The sequence below is a fragment of the Tasmannia lanceolata genome, unplaced genomic scaffold (assembly GCF_043159265.1).
Source record: "Tasmannia lanceolata isolate RefF3 unplaced genomic scaffold, GAP_Taslan_0.1 ptg000023l, whole genome shotgun sequence".
Lineage (NCBI taxonomy): Eukaryota > Viridiplantae > Streptophyta > Magnoliopsida > Canellales > Winteraceae > Tasmannia > Tasmannia lanceolata.
Window position 1 is genome coordinate 710,086 of NW_027518700.1, and position 19,534 is coordinate 729,619.

The following is a 19,534-nucleotide window of genomic DNA, read 5'->3' on the forward strand; positions in this document are numbered from 1 at the left end:
TGGAATTTTACAGTCATGGTCTCAAACCTTGTTTGGGATTGTAGCTTCAACTCTCTCTCTCTCTCTCTCTCTCTCTCTCTCTCCCCCCCCCCCTAAGAAATGCAAAGTATATAGAAAGCAACCAGGGTAACCTAATAAGTTAAAAGTCCAAGGATGCCATGAAATGCAAAGTATATAGAAAGCAACCAGGGTAACCTATAAGTTAAAAGTCCAAGGATGCCATAAGCTTGGACGCAGGAACTCATCCTCATCTTCACATCACGGTTCTTTTTTACCCAGAATTTATCTAGGAACCCTGGGTGGCACCTGAAATTTTATTGATAGAAATAAAAGAAGTACAAGAGGAGGACATGTCACCCTGCCTGTTGCCTCTGAAATCCAAACAAAATGCTACAGAAAACACACTACAATATAAAATACTTATCTAACTAAAGCTTTAGGAATACCGAGCTGGTCACATCTAACACCCTCTCGTGTCTCCTTGGGAGAGCCAACTAGATCCAAAATATTTCATTTCATTAAGTTTGGGAGAAAAAGCATGATTACCAACTGAATCTGCTTCTCTATACCTGTGAGATATGAAGATGTGAAGCAGTTCATACTAGAAATGAGAGACGATATATCTTCATTTCAAGGTTTCAAATAAGTAAATGTAGAAAAAGAAGAGGAAAATGACAAAAGTGTCAGGCAATGTATAAAAATGGAATTAATCAGTTTTAAATATCGTCCATGCATCCAATACAGCAGCCCATTTCACAGCCATTAAAACATTTTGCCAGCCCTGGCCGACTGCCCAATCTTGTATCTTCAAACTCCCTGACACCAGACCAACCAGTTCTTCCAACACCAAGCCAACGTAGACCTCGAAATGAACAACTCTTTAGTGACTCCAACAACTTCACAGACACCCCTCTGCAGTTGTAAAGATCAAGCCTTCTAAGTGGCCTCTTTCCCTCTCCAAAGCCTTTCTTTGTTGCCAAAGCCTCTATCGAAACATCAGTAACTTGGAAACAATACCGAATGCACAGGTCTGTAATCTCCATACCAACTGAAGCAATCATACAGATAGCTCTATCTGATATACTTGGCAAGTGACCCAGGTCAAGCGCTGTTAGCGTTTTGCTGATTCTCCCTTCCCCAAGCAGCAGAAAACATATCCCTCTATCGGTAACTCTTTTACAGCCTCGAAGACACAAGGACGCAATTGGCGAATTCCCAGAGCCAAGAACTGATAAACCGTCGTCGGTAATGTCTGCTCCACCAAGATTCAATTTAGTCAGTCGATGAAGACTCGTAATTGAGCACAACCCTCTGTCTGCTATGCTTTTGCAACCCCCCAAGTCCAGCACCTCCAAGCTTTTACACAAGGACAGTTTCTCTGCAGTTTCACTGGTTAAAAGTCTGCATGATGCTAACCTCACCTCTACAAGGGAACATGGGGCATCAACAAGATCGTGAAAGGTCAAATCTGAGAGAAAAAAGGCACTAACAATTTCGAATTTGTTTAAGTTCTTGCATGAATGCAAAATCGATATGTATCCAGCATCAGTAACTGTAGAGAATCCAATAAGCCTTACAGATTCAAGATTTTTACATCCCTCTGCAAGGAGAAATATTCCCGTGTCATTTATCCTTCTGAAAGTGGAGCCACAATATTCTCTACTGCGTACGAGTGAGAGGTGGGTCAAATGGCTGCAAGATGTCAATGACTGAAGCCCTCTGTTGGTCAAGTCCTTAGACAAGAGTGGTTTCGCCCTTGGTCTATCTTCTAGCTCTAGCTTTACAAGTAGACTGAGATTGTGAGTGATGGAGATGACCAGTTCATCTGTTATTATATCCAAGGCGAGTGATAAGAACTGCAATCTGAAAACAATGGGATCATGAAATAAGGGGATGCTGAAGTCTGTTGAGGACGCCATCAACCTCCTACCGACGTATGTTTCACGTATGAGCTGCTCTATGTGCTGTCCATACATGGGTCCCAACTGTAGAACTTTGATGGTTTTCGGCAGGGTGAGCACAATGAATTCAAAAATAGCTGGATCACAATCCGAGCCTCGAAATTTTATACAAAGAGACTGCATACCAGTAGGAAAAGAAAGGTTACATGAATTTAAGTTTTACTCACAATAAAGGCAGACACATCCTAAAATTTAAAAAACGAGTGTGTTCATCACAAGATCCTCACCTCCAAGTACACGCACCCTTTAAGCATTTGAGCAAGTTTTTCCTTGTAGCTATGAGATGGTTCGAGCATGTCCCACCGAACAATTTCCAACCGAAGGACTCTTTAACATGGAATAAAAAGAAAAATCTATACATCCTTAGAAAGCAATGACAAACATTTCTTTGACCTACAATATAAAGGTAATCAAATCATTGGCTTCAACATGGAGCATATCAACTTGAGGCAAGTATTATCCGCAAGTAATTTGGTCTTACAGGTCCGTTTCCAATTTCAACTCAAACCGAATACTTGGGGAAATTATCCCAGGTGAGATATCTCAATAACTGGCTAAATACAATTTTATGCTGATGACATGAAAGATCTCGATACTGAAATTTAGAGCCTGTCAGATGATTGGAATGGTGCACTGCAGTTTGTAGGGCATAGCTTCCAACTTCTAAAATCATGGGGGTGATAATACGAACAATTAAGCAACTGCACACACAGTGAAGGAAGTATTGGGACAAAAAACAAGTTTAACATGGAGTTGTAAACGATAATGCGATTTTATAGTCTCTTCATGATTTTTTTAATAGGGATATCCCCATGTCTCCTTCAAATGGATCATGGTTTATGCCGTCGATTTATTCGTCTAGGTCATAGGAAGTAACCTTCTATGGGTCTTATGCTTTAAATACTTTATTTTTCCTATGTCATGAAGCCGTGATCTTATGCAGAGGTCGTTCCTTGCGCTTCTGTTTTTCACTTTGTTATTAGGTAAAAGTAAGGGTATTGAGCACATCATGTGTAGTATAAGGCTTGGTTGAATGTATTTATTCCCAGGTAAACTTGTATTGGTTTTAAAATTATAAACTAAGTGGTCAACAAAAGATAAAAACCGACAAGAGTAGTCAAAAGATGCATAAAGTTTCAACACATCAACTTAATAAATGGGATGGCAGTCTTCCAAACCATACGTTCATTTGCATAAGAAGAACATGAATACATGTAAAAGTGAGTGATTAAAAAATATAGATTCATAGATTACTAACATGATCCGACATACAGTTAGCTCTGCTCAAAATAGCTTTCATCACATATTGAAATAATTTCAACACCTAATAATATTAATTGTTATGAATGGTCAAGCAATCACTGGAGGATATCATCATATATGCAGGGAAAGTTGACCTTGTTTCCCGTGTGTTTCCAGTTATAACTATGTTTCCTAGTTATCATTTAAAAAAAAAAAAAAAACCTATGTTTCCTAGTTGTGTTGGGAAACGAAAATAAGAAAGAGAGGCTACTTTAGGCCTTTGTAAACCTATGAAATAAAAGGTTGCTAAAAGCCTAAAACACACAACCTAGGTTGTGAGGCAAGTGAGACGGCTTTCTCTTGCGAAAAAGAAGAGAAAAATGTAAGTGTTTCTCTTGGGTACAAGAAGAGAGAGAGAGAGAGAGAGAGAGAGAGAGAGAGAGAGAGAGAGAGAGAGAGAAGTGTGTTTTCTCAGTTCTCTCTTGTAGTGAGGAAAGAGAGGCTTTTCTCTTTGGGTTGCTCCTGTGTACGATCTTGGTTGAGAAGTGCGGTTTGTAGGTTTTGGATTAATCGTAGTGTAAATGTTGTATTTTGTTTTCTCAGAGTGAAAGTCATGTTCTTGCCCGTGGACGTAGGTATCTTGGCTGGACCACGTAAAAACTCAGTGAGTATCTCGGGGTTTGTTTATTTCTACTATTCCGTTTCTTTGCACACGATCGGATCAGAAAATGTGCATTGGATGAACAATATACAATTGTGAAAATCTAAATTTAATATATACACACACAAAGAAACAAACCAAACTTACCTATGGATAAAATCTACAATATCCTAAAAAAGAAAGTAGGAAATCTTTCCCCTTTTTTCCTTAGTAACCAACCTGGAAATTTTGGATTTTGGGTTATTAACTCTGGCAAATAAAGAAATGAGGATGGAATATTAGTGTATGTTAAGCTGATGATATAGACCTAGTAGTGGGTTCTGTGGTGGTGGTGGTTTATGGTTACTAAGTATTTGATGGTGAGACTTTGTAGGTGCGTTATGTTGGTTAGTTTCTAGTACCCATATCTGGATATAAGTATTATTATACTTCCATTTTGTATCGGCATGGTGTACTTTCGAGGCATTATATATTTTATTAGAAACTTGCCTTTGTTGCCCCCCAGTGAAGGGGAGAGATCATTCATGACTTTCGGTCTTCGGCATTTTTGGTGCTAGAAAAAAGGGGTTAAGACACATCATCTTGTCACCATTCCTCTTCTCTTCCTCTACAATCTTATATCTTAGGGAATCTGTTTCGCATCGTTGGCACCCATCTTTCATACTAGGACAACACGTTGTATCCTCAACATCCACTCATGATTTTTACACAGGGTTTTTTTAGCGCATGTCACTTCTTCATCCTCTACGTCTCCCCCGTCAACAATTGGAATGGTAAAGTGCTAGGATCGGGGAAAGATCTAGTTCTATCTCTTATTGCACTATAATTTATATTTTATTTGTTAGATCCTCATTTAGATCAAAGTAGATTTATATCAAATATTAGCCATTATCATGTATTGATCAAGCATCTATTTTCAAGTATTTTCATCCTTAAATTTAGTAGACTACATTGCAAACTATTCAAATCTCCATATTCGATTCAATACCTATTTACCTCATCAAACCATCATTAATTTCACTAATAGGAATAACCGCTACTTTTCAGTAATTTGTAGATTATCTTTACATCTTGCTTGAACCAATGAGTCCATATTAGTTCATTGAAGGTTTATTTTCAAGCATATTATTTCCATGTAGTTCATCAATCATCTCACACGTATGGATATATCCCTTGTACCTCTTGTTTATTTTGTTTCTTTTCAACAACATAAAAACTCAAGTCCCAAACTAGTTGGGGTCGGCTAATGAATCCTTCAGAAAATTTACATGAATAGAATAATACTTTCAATGAAATGAAAGAAACCCTTTTCAACAACATACAAGTTCCTTTTTATTATTGCAATTCACAGTTTCATACGTTTGGAAAGAGACCCTCTAAGAAGTAAGAAGAATAGAAATGAAACCAACGTCTCATTGAGTTGAATGATGAGTATGATCCATACCTTAGATTAGGGCACCTGTCTCCAATGGAAGTGAAAATCCAGGAGGAGAATCGGGTGCACCTCAACAAAACAAGTTCTTGAAGATGACTTTTGGCAAAAATTCTGACGGAAGAATCATCTAGCCAATAACAATCGAGGGTGAGGCTCCTAAGGACGTTATTGTCACGAAGAACACTATCCAAGATGTGGATATTAGGAGGGAAACCCTGCAATTTCTTTCATCAGTGTAGGAGACATAATTTAAAAGAACAAGCTTGCAGAGAAGAGGGGAATTGTTAAACACATACATTATTAGTAAATAAAATTATAAGGAAGAGAAAAATATGTAGGATGAAAGGAGAAAAAGCTAAATTTTACAAGGGCTCATATTATCATAAAGAATAACGACTTAAGTATTTAAGACAAGAGGAAGAAAATGAAGGGGTTAGAAGGTTACAGAGAGATTTAGGGTGGAGAGGGAAGAAAGAGCTTCAGAAGCAGAGAAACGTAGGTTTCTGCAGACAGGAGCTACACAACATAGAGATTCCACATCGAGCTTTACAAGGATTTCGTGGATGAGAGTGTGGGGAAGCCTCTCTAACTCACTACCTCCTCCTCTCACCATCTCTCCCCCCAAACACGCAGAGAGAGAGAGAGAGAGAGAGAGAGAGAGATGATATCTACTGTGATGTCAGAAAAAAAGTTTACACAGCGCACAAATAGAGAAAAGTACGGAATACTGGCAATTGTTTCTAAATTACGGATTTCGGATTCTTTTAAATTTTTTTTAAAACAACCATCAAACACGGGTGATTCTTCAAAATCGGGTGGAAAAAGACCCCAATACTGACATGATAAGGGTCCTCGTTTACACAACGTACAAATAGTCAATAACATCGTTGTTCTCATAGACGTCACCGTTCCATATTGATGTTCACAAGGCGTGGATCCAACCGTCTATACATATTGACGACAACCAAGATTTAAACGAACCCAAGGGACTTTGGGTTCAAAGAAATTTTTTAAATCCAAACCAAACCAGTTGTGAATTAAGGCGCTAACATTCCGAAAATTTTTTTTTAACATGTGTCAAGCATCCTTCCGTCTCTAGTTATTTCCAACTGCCAAGATCCAAACGAACCTAAGGTTCTGTCGGTTCAAATACACATTCAGACGAACTAAAAGAAGCCTCGTGCAATACGCCAATGTAAATATGGTGAGATGCATTAAATACATGGGGATTTTCTCTACAAAGAAAATACTAAATTAATGAAAAGCGGAATCATGAAGGACCAACATATGAGGACTACATCTTGGTTCTGATAATGTAAGAAGGGCATTGGGGTTTTTTTCCCACGCGACTTTGAAGAATCACCCTGTTTGATGATTGTTTTAAACATACTGAAAACCATAATTTCTCGAAACTATGACTCATATTCCGTACTTTTCTCGCACAAATAATTTCAATGAAAAAAATTTACACTCAAATAATTTCGAAAAAGTTTCTAAAGATAAAAATTCCACTGTCAAAGAAATAATTTTTCCCGAGAAAAAATTTTCAATGAATAAATAAATAGAAAATAAACATTTTCCCTTGACGGTCTGAGGAGGCGCGAAAAAAGAAAAGAAAAAGAAAAGGAGGAGATAATACAAAATCACCTTCCAAACCACCGAAAAAATGGCGTTAAAAATCCATCCTCCATTACCCCTTTCCCCCTTTTCATCCCCTTCTCTTCCCTCAAACCTCTGCACTCTCAAAACCCTAACCCTAACCCTCAGAAATCGTATTCGGATTTCCAAATCCCAGGAAAGTGCTCGGAAATCGCATTTTCCTTCCATTTCGGCAGCACTTCCGCCTCTCGACCTAACAGAGGATAATGTCCGACAGGTCTTAATCGATGCTAGAACAGAGGCAAGTACTCGATTTTTTTATATTAATTCCAGTAAGGAATACAATTGTTTTAAACTGAGATCTAGTCAATGCTTGAGTTAATTGTGTTTGGGGAAATTTGGTGGTTTTCTTTTTTCTGTTGTAAATCTGATGAGTCCGGAGTTCTTTCCTCTGCTAGTAGTATTAGCCAAAAAAAAGACTTAAAGATATTTGAATCTTTTCCTATTGCAGTTTGCGCAGATTTTTGATACTTCGGTTGGCATGACAGGTAAATTTTTAGCTATCTCTTCATTGAATTTTCCATTTGAATGTAGTAGACCTGAGTCCTCGATGAGTACTAGATCAAAAAACTAGACAAGTACTTATAAAACTAAATGGAGTATTCATAAGCTTTGGAAAGTAGAAAATTTCGAGTCTACTCAGGCCTCGTTACTCATTGAGTCAGTGAACAAGTGTTCCGAGTTCACATTTTAAAGTTTGGTCTGAATGTGGAAGTGGGTTGTAGGGGAAGCTGAACTTGCTGAAATGGATGGTCCCTTTGTGAAGCTCACTCTTAGAGGTCGGTTTTGGCACACACGCTCCATGGTTTTAGCAAGGCTCGGTAATTACCTGAAAAAGAGGATCCCTGTAAGTTGCTCATTTCGTATCTTAATTACATAAATAATGTTTACTTATATTTGAGACTCCTGAATATAATCTACTAGATATCATGCCATTTTATTTCCTTCTACTTCTAGTGGCAATGCCTCGTGCTTTATTTACTCAGGAAATTTTGGAGGTGGAGATTGAAGATGAAAAGCAATTAGATGACAGCCCTGAAAACTTTTAAGGTATTAAAATTCTTCTTGTTTTCTTTTCTAGTAGGTAAGTGGGCTTGTACCCACAATCCTGTGGTTGCAACACAAAACACCTTCTTAAAATGGTTATTTTAATATATGGGCAAGAGCTTGATCTATGAGATCCTTTTGTGACTTGTGCGTAGCTTGTTTGAAAATTGCAGCGTCTCTCTCTCTCTCTCTCTCTCTCTCTCTCTCTCTCTCTCTCTCTCTCTGTTTTTCAAAATTATGATCTCTTGCACTTCGAAGAATCTGGCTTTGGTTATTTTTTCTTCATTTAATACATGAGCAAGAGCTCGTCTTTCGTTACTGCCCCTATTTTGTTGTTTGATCTTTTGATCGCCTGTTTGTGAATGGCAACAAATAGAGCATTTCCTTGGAACTCTTAGTAGCTTATTAAACGAAGGAGGTATTACACCAAGGATATGTGGTGGTGCCTGTGACCAGGATGACCGTTCAAACACACCCCTACGATAAAGCACAATGAGTACAAACGAGGGGTTGTGTACATTGCCAGTGCACCTACCTGAAGATCTTCTCCCGGTTTCACAAAGGGGTGTGTTAGCTGATGAACGCGTACTTAATCTTCTATTTAAAGACGGATAATCAAGAGGTAGGTCAATGTTAGGATCTTTGACCTTGCAAGAAGGGTGGTCTCAGTTAACCAGTCTCAAGAAAAATCCGACCTTGGATCTTTTCCAATTTCTTGTAGGGGTATCAGAGTGGGCGGTCTCCGGACCATGCATTCATCATCGTCATAAATCCATCACGCATTTTTGCTATTTAAATTTGGTTGTTTTCAGTGTTTCTTGGTGGTCCTATTTTCTAAAAGTTTTCATTGGTCATTGTCATTTAAATTTTTGTTGGAATTTTCTCCCCATCAAAACTTTAAAGAGAAATTGATTGAAGAAATATCAGGGATATGATCATAAAAAAAACACCATCTCATTTGTGGCCCACATTGTTGGGGGATCCAAAGCATTCATTTGGAAGGCCCTTTCATGGATAGGGTGTCCACCAAAAATCAGCTCCATCATCTTAGGGTGTCCATTTGTGGGGTGAAAAAATAGGCAGAATAGTGGACAAACAGTATCTGTCCATTTTCACCCCCATAAATGGACACCCTATGATGATCCAATGAAGCTGATTTTTGGTACACACCCCATCCATGATGAGGCCTTTCAAATGAATGCTTAGGATCACCCCAACAATGTGGCCCCACCCTTGTTTCCTCCACACGAGTGCAGGAACCCTTTACTCATATATATATATGAGGAAAGTGTTCCTAAGCTTATCTAAGCTATGGCTCAAAAACACATGTGGCCCCACATTTTTTGGGGGATCCAAAGCATTCATTTGGAAGGCCTTTCATGGATAGGGTGCGTACGAAAAATCAGCCCTATAGGATCATCCTAACCTAATCAAAGGTGGAGTGGAAAATGGACAGACACTGTGTGTCCATGTTTCTGCCCATTTTTTCCATCAACAGATGGTAGGACTAGGGTTAGGGTGATCCTATAGGGCTGATTTTTGGTACACACCCTATCCATGGAAGGGCCTTCCAAATGAATGCTTTGGATCCCCAAAAAATGTGGGGTCACATTTGTTTTTGAGGAAAGTGTTTCTAGTCCGTCGGCTAGAAACACAGTGGGCCCACCTTGTTTGGATGATCCAAATCATTCATTTGATAGGACAAAACATAGATAGGGTGTGCCCAAAAAAACTGCTCCATAGGATCATCCTAACCCTTCAATTTGTGGAGATAAAAAATGGTTAGATTTTTGGAGGTTTATAGCCGTCCATTTTAAGCTCCACAAATCTTAGGATTGGGATGATCCTATGGAGCTGATTTTTTGGGCACACCCTATGCCAAGGCCCATCAAATGAATAGTTTGCATCACCCAAACAATGTGGGCCCCCATTGTATTTTTAGTCCAATTATTCCCTCATAAGTTTCTTTAGTCCATGGAATCGTGTTTCTTTAGTCCAATTATTCCCTTTTTTTTTTACTTCTTTAGTCCATGGAATCGTGTTCATTACTTCCAAATCCCTCATAAGTTTCTCATCTCCAATTATTCCCACTTGTATAGTTTTATTTTTATTTTTTGGGTTTCTATTTTCTCCATTGTATAGAATTCTTGATTACACCAATTCCAGTTTTATTTGATTTTCAAGGGAAGCGTCCCCTTTAGGGGATTTTTGAGGCTATACGCATATTGGAATATGGTTGAACATTGAGTTTAATGGATGTTCAAGGAATTCACGCCATCCATTTGTAAGAATGTCCCAAACAACCAAACAACATGGGATCTCTTTTTCCGCTGGACTGTCCTTAAAGTCAATGTTACTTTTCAATTTTTAAAATTTAATTTCTCTTTTACTCGGTTACTATCATAGTTTGTTGATTATGTTAACAGGGATGATTGGGGCAAAAATATATAGACGAGCTTTGTTGCAGAACTTTCTATGAAGTTGAACTGTTTTATTTCACATTGTTTCTTGATTATAAACTTTGTCTACAAGGTATTTATTGGGAATACATCTATCACCTCCGCATGGAAAACAACAGTATTGTAGTTGTGGGATCTGCCTTAACCTCCACCTGTACATAAAAAAATCATGTGTTAAATTAAAATCAGTCTAAAAGAAACTCAAGCTTTCAAGGTTTAAGAGCAATGCTGACAATCTCTTTTACGGTCTCTTAAAAACCATGTGACCAATGGATATCTAATGAAAAAAACATACTATATTCCCTCTGATATATTTCAATATGCCTCAAAACTTTCCATGGTAGATTCTAGCTCTATTCAGAGCATAATCATTGCATCCCACCTCTCATCTTACGATACAAGACTGCCTTGCTAACCTAGATCATATAATATGTAATTTCGTGCTTAGACTTACTTTCCTGGTTTAAAAAGAAAATGAGATGGATAATATGTATTGTGGGAGCAGGAATGGATCAAAATTACCGTGTACTAATTATTATATGAAATGATTTTTTCAATTCAAAATGTCCAATAATGCTCTGGGAAAATCAACATGGATTATATATACGGTAAGATAGGAAGGGGTCACAATTGTTTTACTGTTAAGTCTTTCCATAGTTCCAACCCGTGCCATACAAGGAGTTAAATATATTTCTATAGTTACTTTAAAATGTCTACTATATATTTAAGTGCAGGAAAATGTAATTCCAAGAAAAAAATTCCTGCAATTTCTATGGCTTGAATCTGACCGTTTTATTCTCTCTCTCTATCTCTCTCTCTCTCTCTCTCTCTCTCTCTCTCTCTCTCTCTCTCTCCAATCAAACCCTATGAAGGATCACAACCCTTCAATCCATAATTTCAGGGTGTGCCACGTGGCACCCCCTCTGCATACCGCATTCAGGCTTTTTTTTAAAAAAATTTACTTCAGCCCTTTTTTTTAACGCATTTCTAACCGTTTTATTCTCTCTCTCTCTCTCTCTCTAATCAAACCCTATGAAGGATCACAACCCTTCAATCCATAATTTCAGCCCTTTTTTTTATCGCATCTATTCACAAAGCTTTTCTAACCGTTTTACTCTCTCTCTCTCTCTCTCTCTCTCTCTCTCTCCAATCAAACCCTATGAAGGATCACAACCCTTCCATCCATAATTTCTAAATACCCACCCATACGCTATGTCTTTTCAGAAATGCCTCTTGAACTCCACCTATTTAAATATAGTTTCCTTGCCTCTACCCTTCATCCATCCCATTTCTGCAATTTTCCCTATATCTTCTGCTCAAAATCCACCATTATATCAGACACTAGGTACTCTTTTTTATTGTGCTATGTCTTATTCCTTAAAGAAAAGGCATTTTTTCCAATTAATTTATATATTGGTTTATGCTTCTACGACTTTATAAAAATTGATTTATAATTTTTCTCGCCCATTAATTCCTAATTTGTTTGTACATTTAGCTTTTCTTTCTTTTTTATAGGGTTATCAAGATTTATCCTCATGGATCTCTTTTAAAATGCATCTTTATTTAAAACAGTTTTAAAGCATTTTTTTTCTCGCCCTGTGCATCGCACGGGTCTGCAACTAGTATATATATATATATATATATATATATATATATATATATATATATATATATATATGAGAGAGAGAGAGAGAGAGAGAGAGAGAGAGAGAGAGAGAGAGAGAGAGAGAGAGAGAGAGAGAGAGAGAGAGAGAGAGAGAGAGATCCCATGTAATATGAGTTCCAATGGGTAGTTCCCTATTCTATTATGGATTAGAATTGGGAGGCTAAACAGGGTGTTTCATTAGGAAAGCTTAAGTCTCCTTCAAGAAAGGGTTGTAATTTGGAATTTTAAGGATTCCTTAAAAACTGGGGTCACGAACCTAGTTGTGAAAGACATAGCAAAGCAATAAAAAAGAAGAGAACCTGCTCATGGTTCAAAACGAAGAGAATGATACTGCTCACAAATTGTTCTATGTTGAAAAAATGTGGGGAATGGACCATATAGCGGTGGATTTTCTAATGGAAAATGATTTGAGGACACGACCCCCCCCCTCCCCGGGGGGGGGGGGGGGGCGCTTGGCAAACATCTTTTCTTCAGCTAGATTAAGAGATTAGGCTCTTTTTCTTTCTTTTGATGGGAAAGGGTGAAGTTTGAACTGGAACATCGATGTTGGGTGCTTGAGGGTGTCACCAGTGACCAAAGGATTTGCTTCTAGACAAATCATAACCGGTGCATGTATGAATGAAAATTCACAGATAAAATTGTAAAAGACGTTGAAATATAGGATTTATGCAGAATGCATTAGCTTTTTGACTGCAGGATGGCCGACGGTAAGAGATGGTGTGATGAATTTCACAGTTTTGCCATGGACCCCAAGATATCAATGATAAATGATAACGTTCATATATTTAAGTAATCTTAAGGTGAACCTGCAATCTATCTTTTTTTTTTTGGGTAGGTAAGCTGGGATTACCTATTTCGATTTAACGTTTTGGTAGATGAACTTCCTGCCTCAAGATTTTCTAATAAGAATATTAGATCAGAGGCATCTTCTTTTGAGGTTTGTCTGTGAGCAAGATATCTTAACTGTTTGGATGAAAAATCATATGTATGTTAAGGCCTACCTATTTCGATTTATGAGATGGCAGGAATCATCATCTGTACCGGTTTGGATTAGCCTTCCAGCAATCCCTGCATTGTCCTACAATGTAGATATGTTGAAATCAGTTGGGGGATTGACTGGTAGGGTGCTTAAAATTTCTAGCACAACCATCCTCGGTAGTAGAATGGATGCAGCAAGGTTTTGCGTTGAGATTGTTTTGTTAAGGCCAAGGCATGATCGTCCATATATGGGAATTACAAAAGATAAGAGGGTTTTGGCAGAACATCATGAAAACTTGGCCCATTATTGCACTCACTGTTTTAAGCTTGGTCATGCTGTTGTTGACTGTAAAACCAAATTGAAAAAGACCTAGGCTGAGAAGAATTCAATTGATAAGAGCGATGTTGATAAAGGAAATAGTAAAATTGTTAGATTTGAATGGGTTCAAAAAGGGAGAAATGCTAAAGAAGGTTCAGAATCTGATCATGATGTTGTTGATTGTATTTAAGGGCGACTACCTCTGGAAAAAAACAGAATTGAAGGTATGTCTACTGCAAACCAGCAAGTTATTATTGAGGAACAAGATTTTGGTCTTGAAAGGAACCGGGAAGATAATTCAGATGAAATTGCTAGCAAGGCTATAGCCCCTTATCAAGGGAATAGAAAGATCAGTTTATGTGCTGGTTCAATTTGGAATGGAATATTGAGTCATCTAGCTGGAATGCTGACGTTATTATTGAGGAAGGTATGCAAGTTGATATCTTAGCAGGAATTAACAGTAGTAAAATATCTATTACAGAATTGCATAATACCAAAGGCAAGTCTGAAGTCATTGATATGCCTGAAATCGATCAAGAACGACTACAAAGTGCTGTTCGATTCAATCTTTTATGCATGAGATTAGGGGTGCTCATTCGGTTTAAACCGAACCGAAATAACCGAAAAGGTGAAACCGAACATATTTTGGTTACTCAGATTTTGGAACCGAAACCGAAACTGATTATGTGTGAACCGAACCGAACCGAAACCGAAAACCGAAATCGATTTTTCAGTTTAAACCGAATAACCGAATTCACTGAAAGTTTTCGGTTTTGGTGGTGGCTTTGTGGTGGTTTCCGGTGGATTTCGCCGGAGTTGAAGACGTGGGGCCGCGGCGGAAGAAACCCAAAACTTGTTGGTGGAGAAGGGGCTGAGCCGCTGAGGTGGAGGATGGCTGTCGGTGGTTGAAGAGGCGGTGGCTTTGTGGTGGTTGCCGGTGGCTTTTGCCGGAGTTGAAGAGGTGATGCCACGACGGAAGAAACACAGTCCGAAGGGAATATTCAGTCTGGAGATCAAACTGCAGTAAGGCCATGTTTGGATACCTCATGTTTTTGTATTTGTATTGGTATTTGGATTTGGATTTGAGTTTTGGATACAAAATACATCAATCATCCTCGTGCGTAAGGCCTTGTTAGACATTAGTGTGGCCTTTTAGTCAATTTTACCTGGATATGATGAATGTTAGTTATTTTAAGCATGATAGTAATTGTGATTATCTTTTGCTTAATCTGTGGAAGCTTGTTTTGGCTTATTATTGCATTATTGTGGAGATGCATGTTAAGTAACTGGATGGATTTAATTAATCGTTGAGATTGATTAATGATCGTCAACAGGTATGGTCTGCTACTCACACGGCAAAGAGCAGCCCCGGCATTTGGGATGTGCGGGATGAGGCCAATTGCGAGGAGGTGATTCACCGCCTCGACATTTGGGATGTGCAAGGAGGTAATTGGCGGCCCTGATTCTATAGGGGATTATGTTGATTGACCTGCTTTAGAGCCAGGATAAGGTATTCCCGAGATGAGTCGGATGAGCCTTACAGTTGTTGAGGATTGATCCTGCATGGTGTAATCGCATGACGATATATCTAGTTCTGGATTGTTGTGTGCTTTCTGGATTTACACCATGGTGTGTGCACTGGGTGCGACACGTGCTAGAGACCACTACCTACAGGTGCATGATTAATCCCTTTTACCTAGCACTGTGTGTGAGGAGCCGGTTTCGTAGGTAACCCTTGTGACCTTAGGACCCTTCGCTTTGCTATGAACTTGAGGTCTGATGCTCGCTACTTTGGCATGCTAACCTGCGGTCGTGATCGACTCGACCTACTGATGCATTGCTGGGAAAGCGGTTGGACTGATACAGAATAACATTGTGGTTGGAGAAGATCCCGTGATATTTACACTATGGCCAGGCTATGGCGTGCACTTGTTTCTCTTTATCGGCCGCGGCATTGTTATCGGGTTTTATCGATCATATTGCAAATTGTTTACTAACTATATTTATATAATTAGATATGCCTATTTTGGAAAAAGATTTTGCAATGCATTGGTTTACTCGACAAATGAACAAGTGCATGCTGAGGTGGATGGGGGCTCTTTGGGATTAGAGCAGTTCATCTCGGTGTATATCGTGTGGGTCTAGGGCAGGCTAGATGGGATTGTGATGTTGCCGTGCTGGTCAGATGGAGATTTGGTACGGTGCTTTCGTTGAGGAGATGATTGGTCCCTTAGGTCTCACCTGTTAGGTTTCAGTATTTGAGGTCAGGCGTGGATGATTAGGATTGCTAGAGGGTTGGTTTTGTGACGTTGGTTTGGCTGCCTCTATAGTTTGGCAGGTCAGTAATTATCTTTAAGCTTGGAGGGCTTTTTGGTGATTTGAGTTACTTATGGCACAACTGTAATAAAGTTGAGGAGGGAGGGCTGTTTGTTTGCCCTTGAGAGAGTGTAGAGATTTTGAGGGTAATTTGGGAATTACCAAGTTTCCTCTCTCTCTCTATATATAAGTGAGCTTAGGGCTTATTCTATAGGGCGACGAGAATTCTCTCCTCCCTCTTCTTCTCCCCCTAGCATCTTTCTTTTCACCCTCAATCTCACTCGTCCATCTTTATCAGACTGAGATCTAATGGGTGTACAGTTACAAACTCCCTAGTGGTGTACATACAAACCCCCTTAGGGTTCGCAATCGTCTTCCATCTCATCATCATTCGTGGTCTCCTTCGCGGCATTCTACGTGATTACGTGCCCGGTTCAAAGATCCTGGAGAGAATATTTTTTAAGTTTGCTTCCGCATCAATGAACAATGCTCATGTTGTACGAGAGAGGGAGGAAGGGAGGGAAGTCTTGCTGTTGCTGCAGCAAGGGCGAGGAGCAGCGAGGGTGAAGGTAATTGCCACAAATATGGATTTCCAAATAATGTCTGGCAGAAAAGATTTGAAAATCAGATTTTTTTTCAGCGTTGTAGCTGATTTGGAAATCGAAGGATCCAATCCAGTTCCAAATCTCAACTGCAAATGTGAGAAATCCAAATCTAAATCTTGTGGGTATCCAAACGTGGCCTAAAGGTATTAAATAGATTTGAAAGTCTAAAGGAGAAAGTAGAAGTTATAACAGAAAAAGCGTGGAAAGAAAATAAATTCATGAGTTACTTGATTGATAATGTTGCTAATCAAGACAACTCAAAGACGAAGCAGACAACATGAATTCAGCAAGGTAAAAAAAAATCTGTCAATAGTGCTGTGAAGTCTGATATAAGTAGAACCTTCTGCACCAGTTACATATTGTGGCAAAAGACATAAGTAGAACTCTCACTCTAAGGATCTCTCTGACCAATCAGCTGCCTTAGCATGCAGCTTGCATCAAGCCTGCCAACATGTCTTCAAAAATTGTTTTTTTCTGAGTTGAAGACTGTTCAAAAGACACCCTAACCATTTTCAACAAATAAGTATATGTTCAAAACACACCCTATCATCCATTTTCAACAAATACCTGTGTGCGTCTATGTAGTTCATTGGGTAGCATTCCTGTGCATGAGTTATGTAGTGGATTTGCAGACCCCTGCATCTGTAAGCAGCATTCCTGTGCATGCATCTACGTAGTGCATTTGCAAACCTTGCTTCTCTAAGTTGCATTTCTCGTAGGAAAAAAAATCATTTTTTTTTTTTTTTGAGACGGTAAAAGTAGAATATATTAAAAGGCAAACCGAGCTGGTTCAAAGCTGTTCAAGGTTAAGACTACTCTCCCATTCTTGGAATTGATTAAAGTGTCGTTTGGAAACCTAGACTTTAGGTATCACTAGATTGAGTGTGTGGATAATTGAGTGTATTAAGTAGGGGGGGATGCTCTGCTTGCAAGCGCTCGCTTGAACAGGTAGACCGGGGAAACTGCATATGCTCTCCCGCAGCATGCATGAATGTGGTAGCTCGGAAACGTTATTGCCTATGATAATGAGTGCGTTCCGCTTGCCATCTCCCCGATTCTCCATAATCGCGCTCCTCCTTACTACGTTTAGCCCTTCTTAGTATAGTAGCCCTCTCACGCCCTTCTGAGTATATATTCGTAGTTGCCCTCCCTTACGTGGTAGGAAGTTTCACGACTTAAGGTTAGTTTAGCCTTTTTTAGTCTTTTCCTCTCTATTTTTGTCATTTCCACTAGGTAAGGGCAATTAGGTCATTTCACTTTTGTAATTGGCTATAAAAGCCTACTAGCATTTCGCTTTCAATTTAGACTTGGATATTGTAATTGAATTTGGGGAAAGTAAACAGATCTGGAGTTTTTCGGTTTTAGAGGAAAACCTCTTATAAAGAGAGTTTCTTTGAGGATTTTCATTCAAGGAGGGTTTTAAGATTTAGCTGCAGGTTTCCCACCTTGTTTCCATCGATTTGAACCTTGTAAATGAAGGAACTAATGGTGTAATTCCAGGCATCTCCTTGCTTGGAAGAAAAAGGAGTTTTTGCAAGATATTTCAAGAAGCAAAGTTCAGAAATCAGAACTCTTGGTCGGTTGCATGTTCAGCTATGAGACAATTCGAATGGAGGTTTATGTCAAATTTGTCAAGAATCATCATCTCTGCATGTTCTAGAAATTGAGTGTAAACTGAAGAATTTTCGAGCTAAATTTCCTCTTTTGTCATAAACTGTTAAGCGTTCTTGAGATCCTACAATTGTATTTGGTTTTGTGCCAAAATTCTCTGCAAGTATTGCTCGAGTCATGCAAGATCAATTACAATGTGGCTCTCGATCTCTATGACTGAGTTCCACTCGTTTGGAGACTAGATCTGGCAAGACCTTTCCATTCTCCTTCAAGATTGGAGAATTTTCTGTTAACTTGAGTTTGTAAGCCTCATTTCGAGGAGATTTCTCACTGAAATGGGGAATTTTCGTCAAGGATTCATAGTTTTCTTGTACTGAGTGTCGTTCCTTGAGTTTAATAAATTCATTAATTGCCTGGAAATGGTAATGATAGAAATTCCATGAAGATCGTGAATTGAGAGGAAGCACAGAACATCCAAATGCAAAGGAATTGTGTTGGGAATCCAAGTGTTTTTGGAAAGAAATTGTTAGCACTAACTTGCAGAAATTGTGAGTCGTGTTGGTCTACTAGCAAGGCAGCAATATCAGCCCCTACTGTTCTCCTTCCTTTTCCCTTGGTGTTTCAGTAGTCTTAGCATGCAAGAGGGCCTTTACATTAAACATTTAAGAAAGGCTGCTATCCAAGTTTTAATATTGTTTGGACTGACAATTAATTTCACATACCAGTCCATTGTGCTGGAGCCAATACAAATTATATTCTTTGTGTGTTTACTGTCTGTTGACGACTGGCATCTGAATATCAAATTTGATTTTAATTCCTCGGTGTTACTTCAATTCATAAATGTTTTTTTCTGTCCTTTTCCTCTGAGCTTTTCCCTCAATATCAGAGACCTGTATATGCTCGTATTTGCCTGTAAAAGCTCTTGCATTCTGAGTTACTATTGGCTGTTGAGGAATGTTTGAGTGAATGGATCAATGCCTGTTTTGGTTCAGTTCAAAGGAAACTGTCACAGGAACTCTTGCATGTTGTTGCATTGGAAAGTCATCAAGGAAAACCAACTTTATATTGAATTGGACAGATTATATGTAGTTTCTTTGAGCTTCCATTGATTGCTTTGTTTTCCCTTTTCATCTGAAATCGGCTCATTGAACCTGCTTATCAGTTGGATGTGGATTTTGATTTTGAAGGGAGCACTGCTAATAACACCACTACAGTAGTGCAGAAACTCAGCCTATAGTGACAGGTTCTTAGTCTTATTGCCTCTTCGAGTCACTTAATCAACCACTCTACGACTATTTCTCCTACAGGATACCCTGCATCAGGGGGATCTTTGGATACCACCAAAATCATTCCTTATTTGCAAAAACGATGATTCCAAGATAATCTTATTTCCAAATGAGTCATTACGACCTCTTTGGAATCCATTAACCATGTTATTTATAGAACAATTTGGGCTATTATTTGCAAATGATTGTCACAATTGTTATTTGATTTTGCTTGTAGTGCATGCTTGCTTAATAAAATACAGAGATAACTATGAAAATCTATATTTTTCCCATCAAAATGAAAATCCTA

At 38.7% G+C, this 19,534-nt stretch overlaps 2 protein-coding genes across 3 annotated transcripts; one reads left to right on the forward strand and one right to left on the reverse strand.

Moving 5' to 3' along the window:
• Positions 1-683: 683 nt before the first annotated feature.
• On the reverse strand, positions 684-5,955 carry LOC143856585 (RNI-like superfamily protein). Its single transcript, XM_077366851.1, has 4 exons — positions 5,745-5,955; positions 5,309-5,514; positions 2,189-2,288; positions 684-2,078 (listed from the first exon to the last, which is right to left on the reverse strand). Exons 1-4 carry the CDS (start codon positions 5,910-5,912, stop codon positions 717-719), a joined length of 1,836 nt encoding a protein of 611 aa, XP_077222966.1. The 5' UTR covers positions 5,913-5,955; the 3' UTR covers positions 684-716.
• A 914-nt stretch (positions 5,956-6,869) lies between these two features.
• Positions 6,870-19,447, forward strand: LOC143856450 (uncharacterized). 2 transcript variants are annotated; one of them, XM_077366676.1, is made up of 5 exons: positions 6,870-7,199; positions 7,410-7,446; positions 7,684-7,805; positions 7,945-8,008; positions 19,122-19,447. In XM_077366676.1, the coding sequence occupies exons 1-4, from the start codon at positions 6,966-6,968 to the stop codon at positions 8,005-8,007; spliced, it is 456 nt and encodes a 151-aa protein (XP_077222791.1). In that variant the 5' UTR covers positions 6,870-6,965; the 3' UTR covers position 8,008; positions 19,122-19,447. The 2 variants fall into 2 exon arrangements, with proteins under 2 accessions (XP_077222791.1, XP_077222790.1); XM_077366675.1 differs by lacking the exon at positions 19,122-19,447 and adding an exon at positions 10,432-10,649.
• The last annotated feature ends 87 nt before the right edge of the window (positions 19,448-19,534 follow it).

What these genes read in the sequence shown, in the direction of transcription:
- LOC143856585 (XM_077366851.1), bottom strand. Translation starts at nt 5,912, where the DNA reads ATGGTGAGAGGAGGAGGTAGTGAGTTAGAGAGGCTTCCCCACACTCTC. An exon ending in TCTCCACCCTAAATCTCTCT is followed by an intron (nt 5,515 to 5,744) that starts GTAACCTTCTAA and finishes AAGAAATTGCAG; the next exon opens with GGTTTCCCTCCTAATATCCA. An exon ending in AAGGGTGCGTGTACTTGGAG is followed by an intron (nt 2,079 to 2,188) that starts GTGAGGATCTTG and finishes ACTGGTATGCAG; the next exon opens with TCTCTTTGTATAAAATTTCG.
- LOC143856450 (XM_077366676.1), top strand. Translation starts at nt 6,966, where the DNA reads ATGGCGTTAAAAATCCATCCTCCATTACCCCTTTCCCCCTTTTCATCC. An exon ending in TAATCGATGCTAGAACAGAG is followed by an intron (nt 7,200 to 7,409) that starts GCAAGTACTCGA and finishes TTCCTATTGCAG; the next exon opens with TTTGCGCAGATTTTTGATAC. An exon ending in ACCTGAAAAAGAGGATCCCT is followed by an intron (nt 7,806 to 7,944) that starts GTAAGTTGCTCA and finishes TTATTTACTCAG; the next exon opens with GAAATTTTGGAGGTGGAGAT.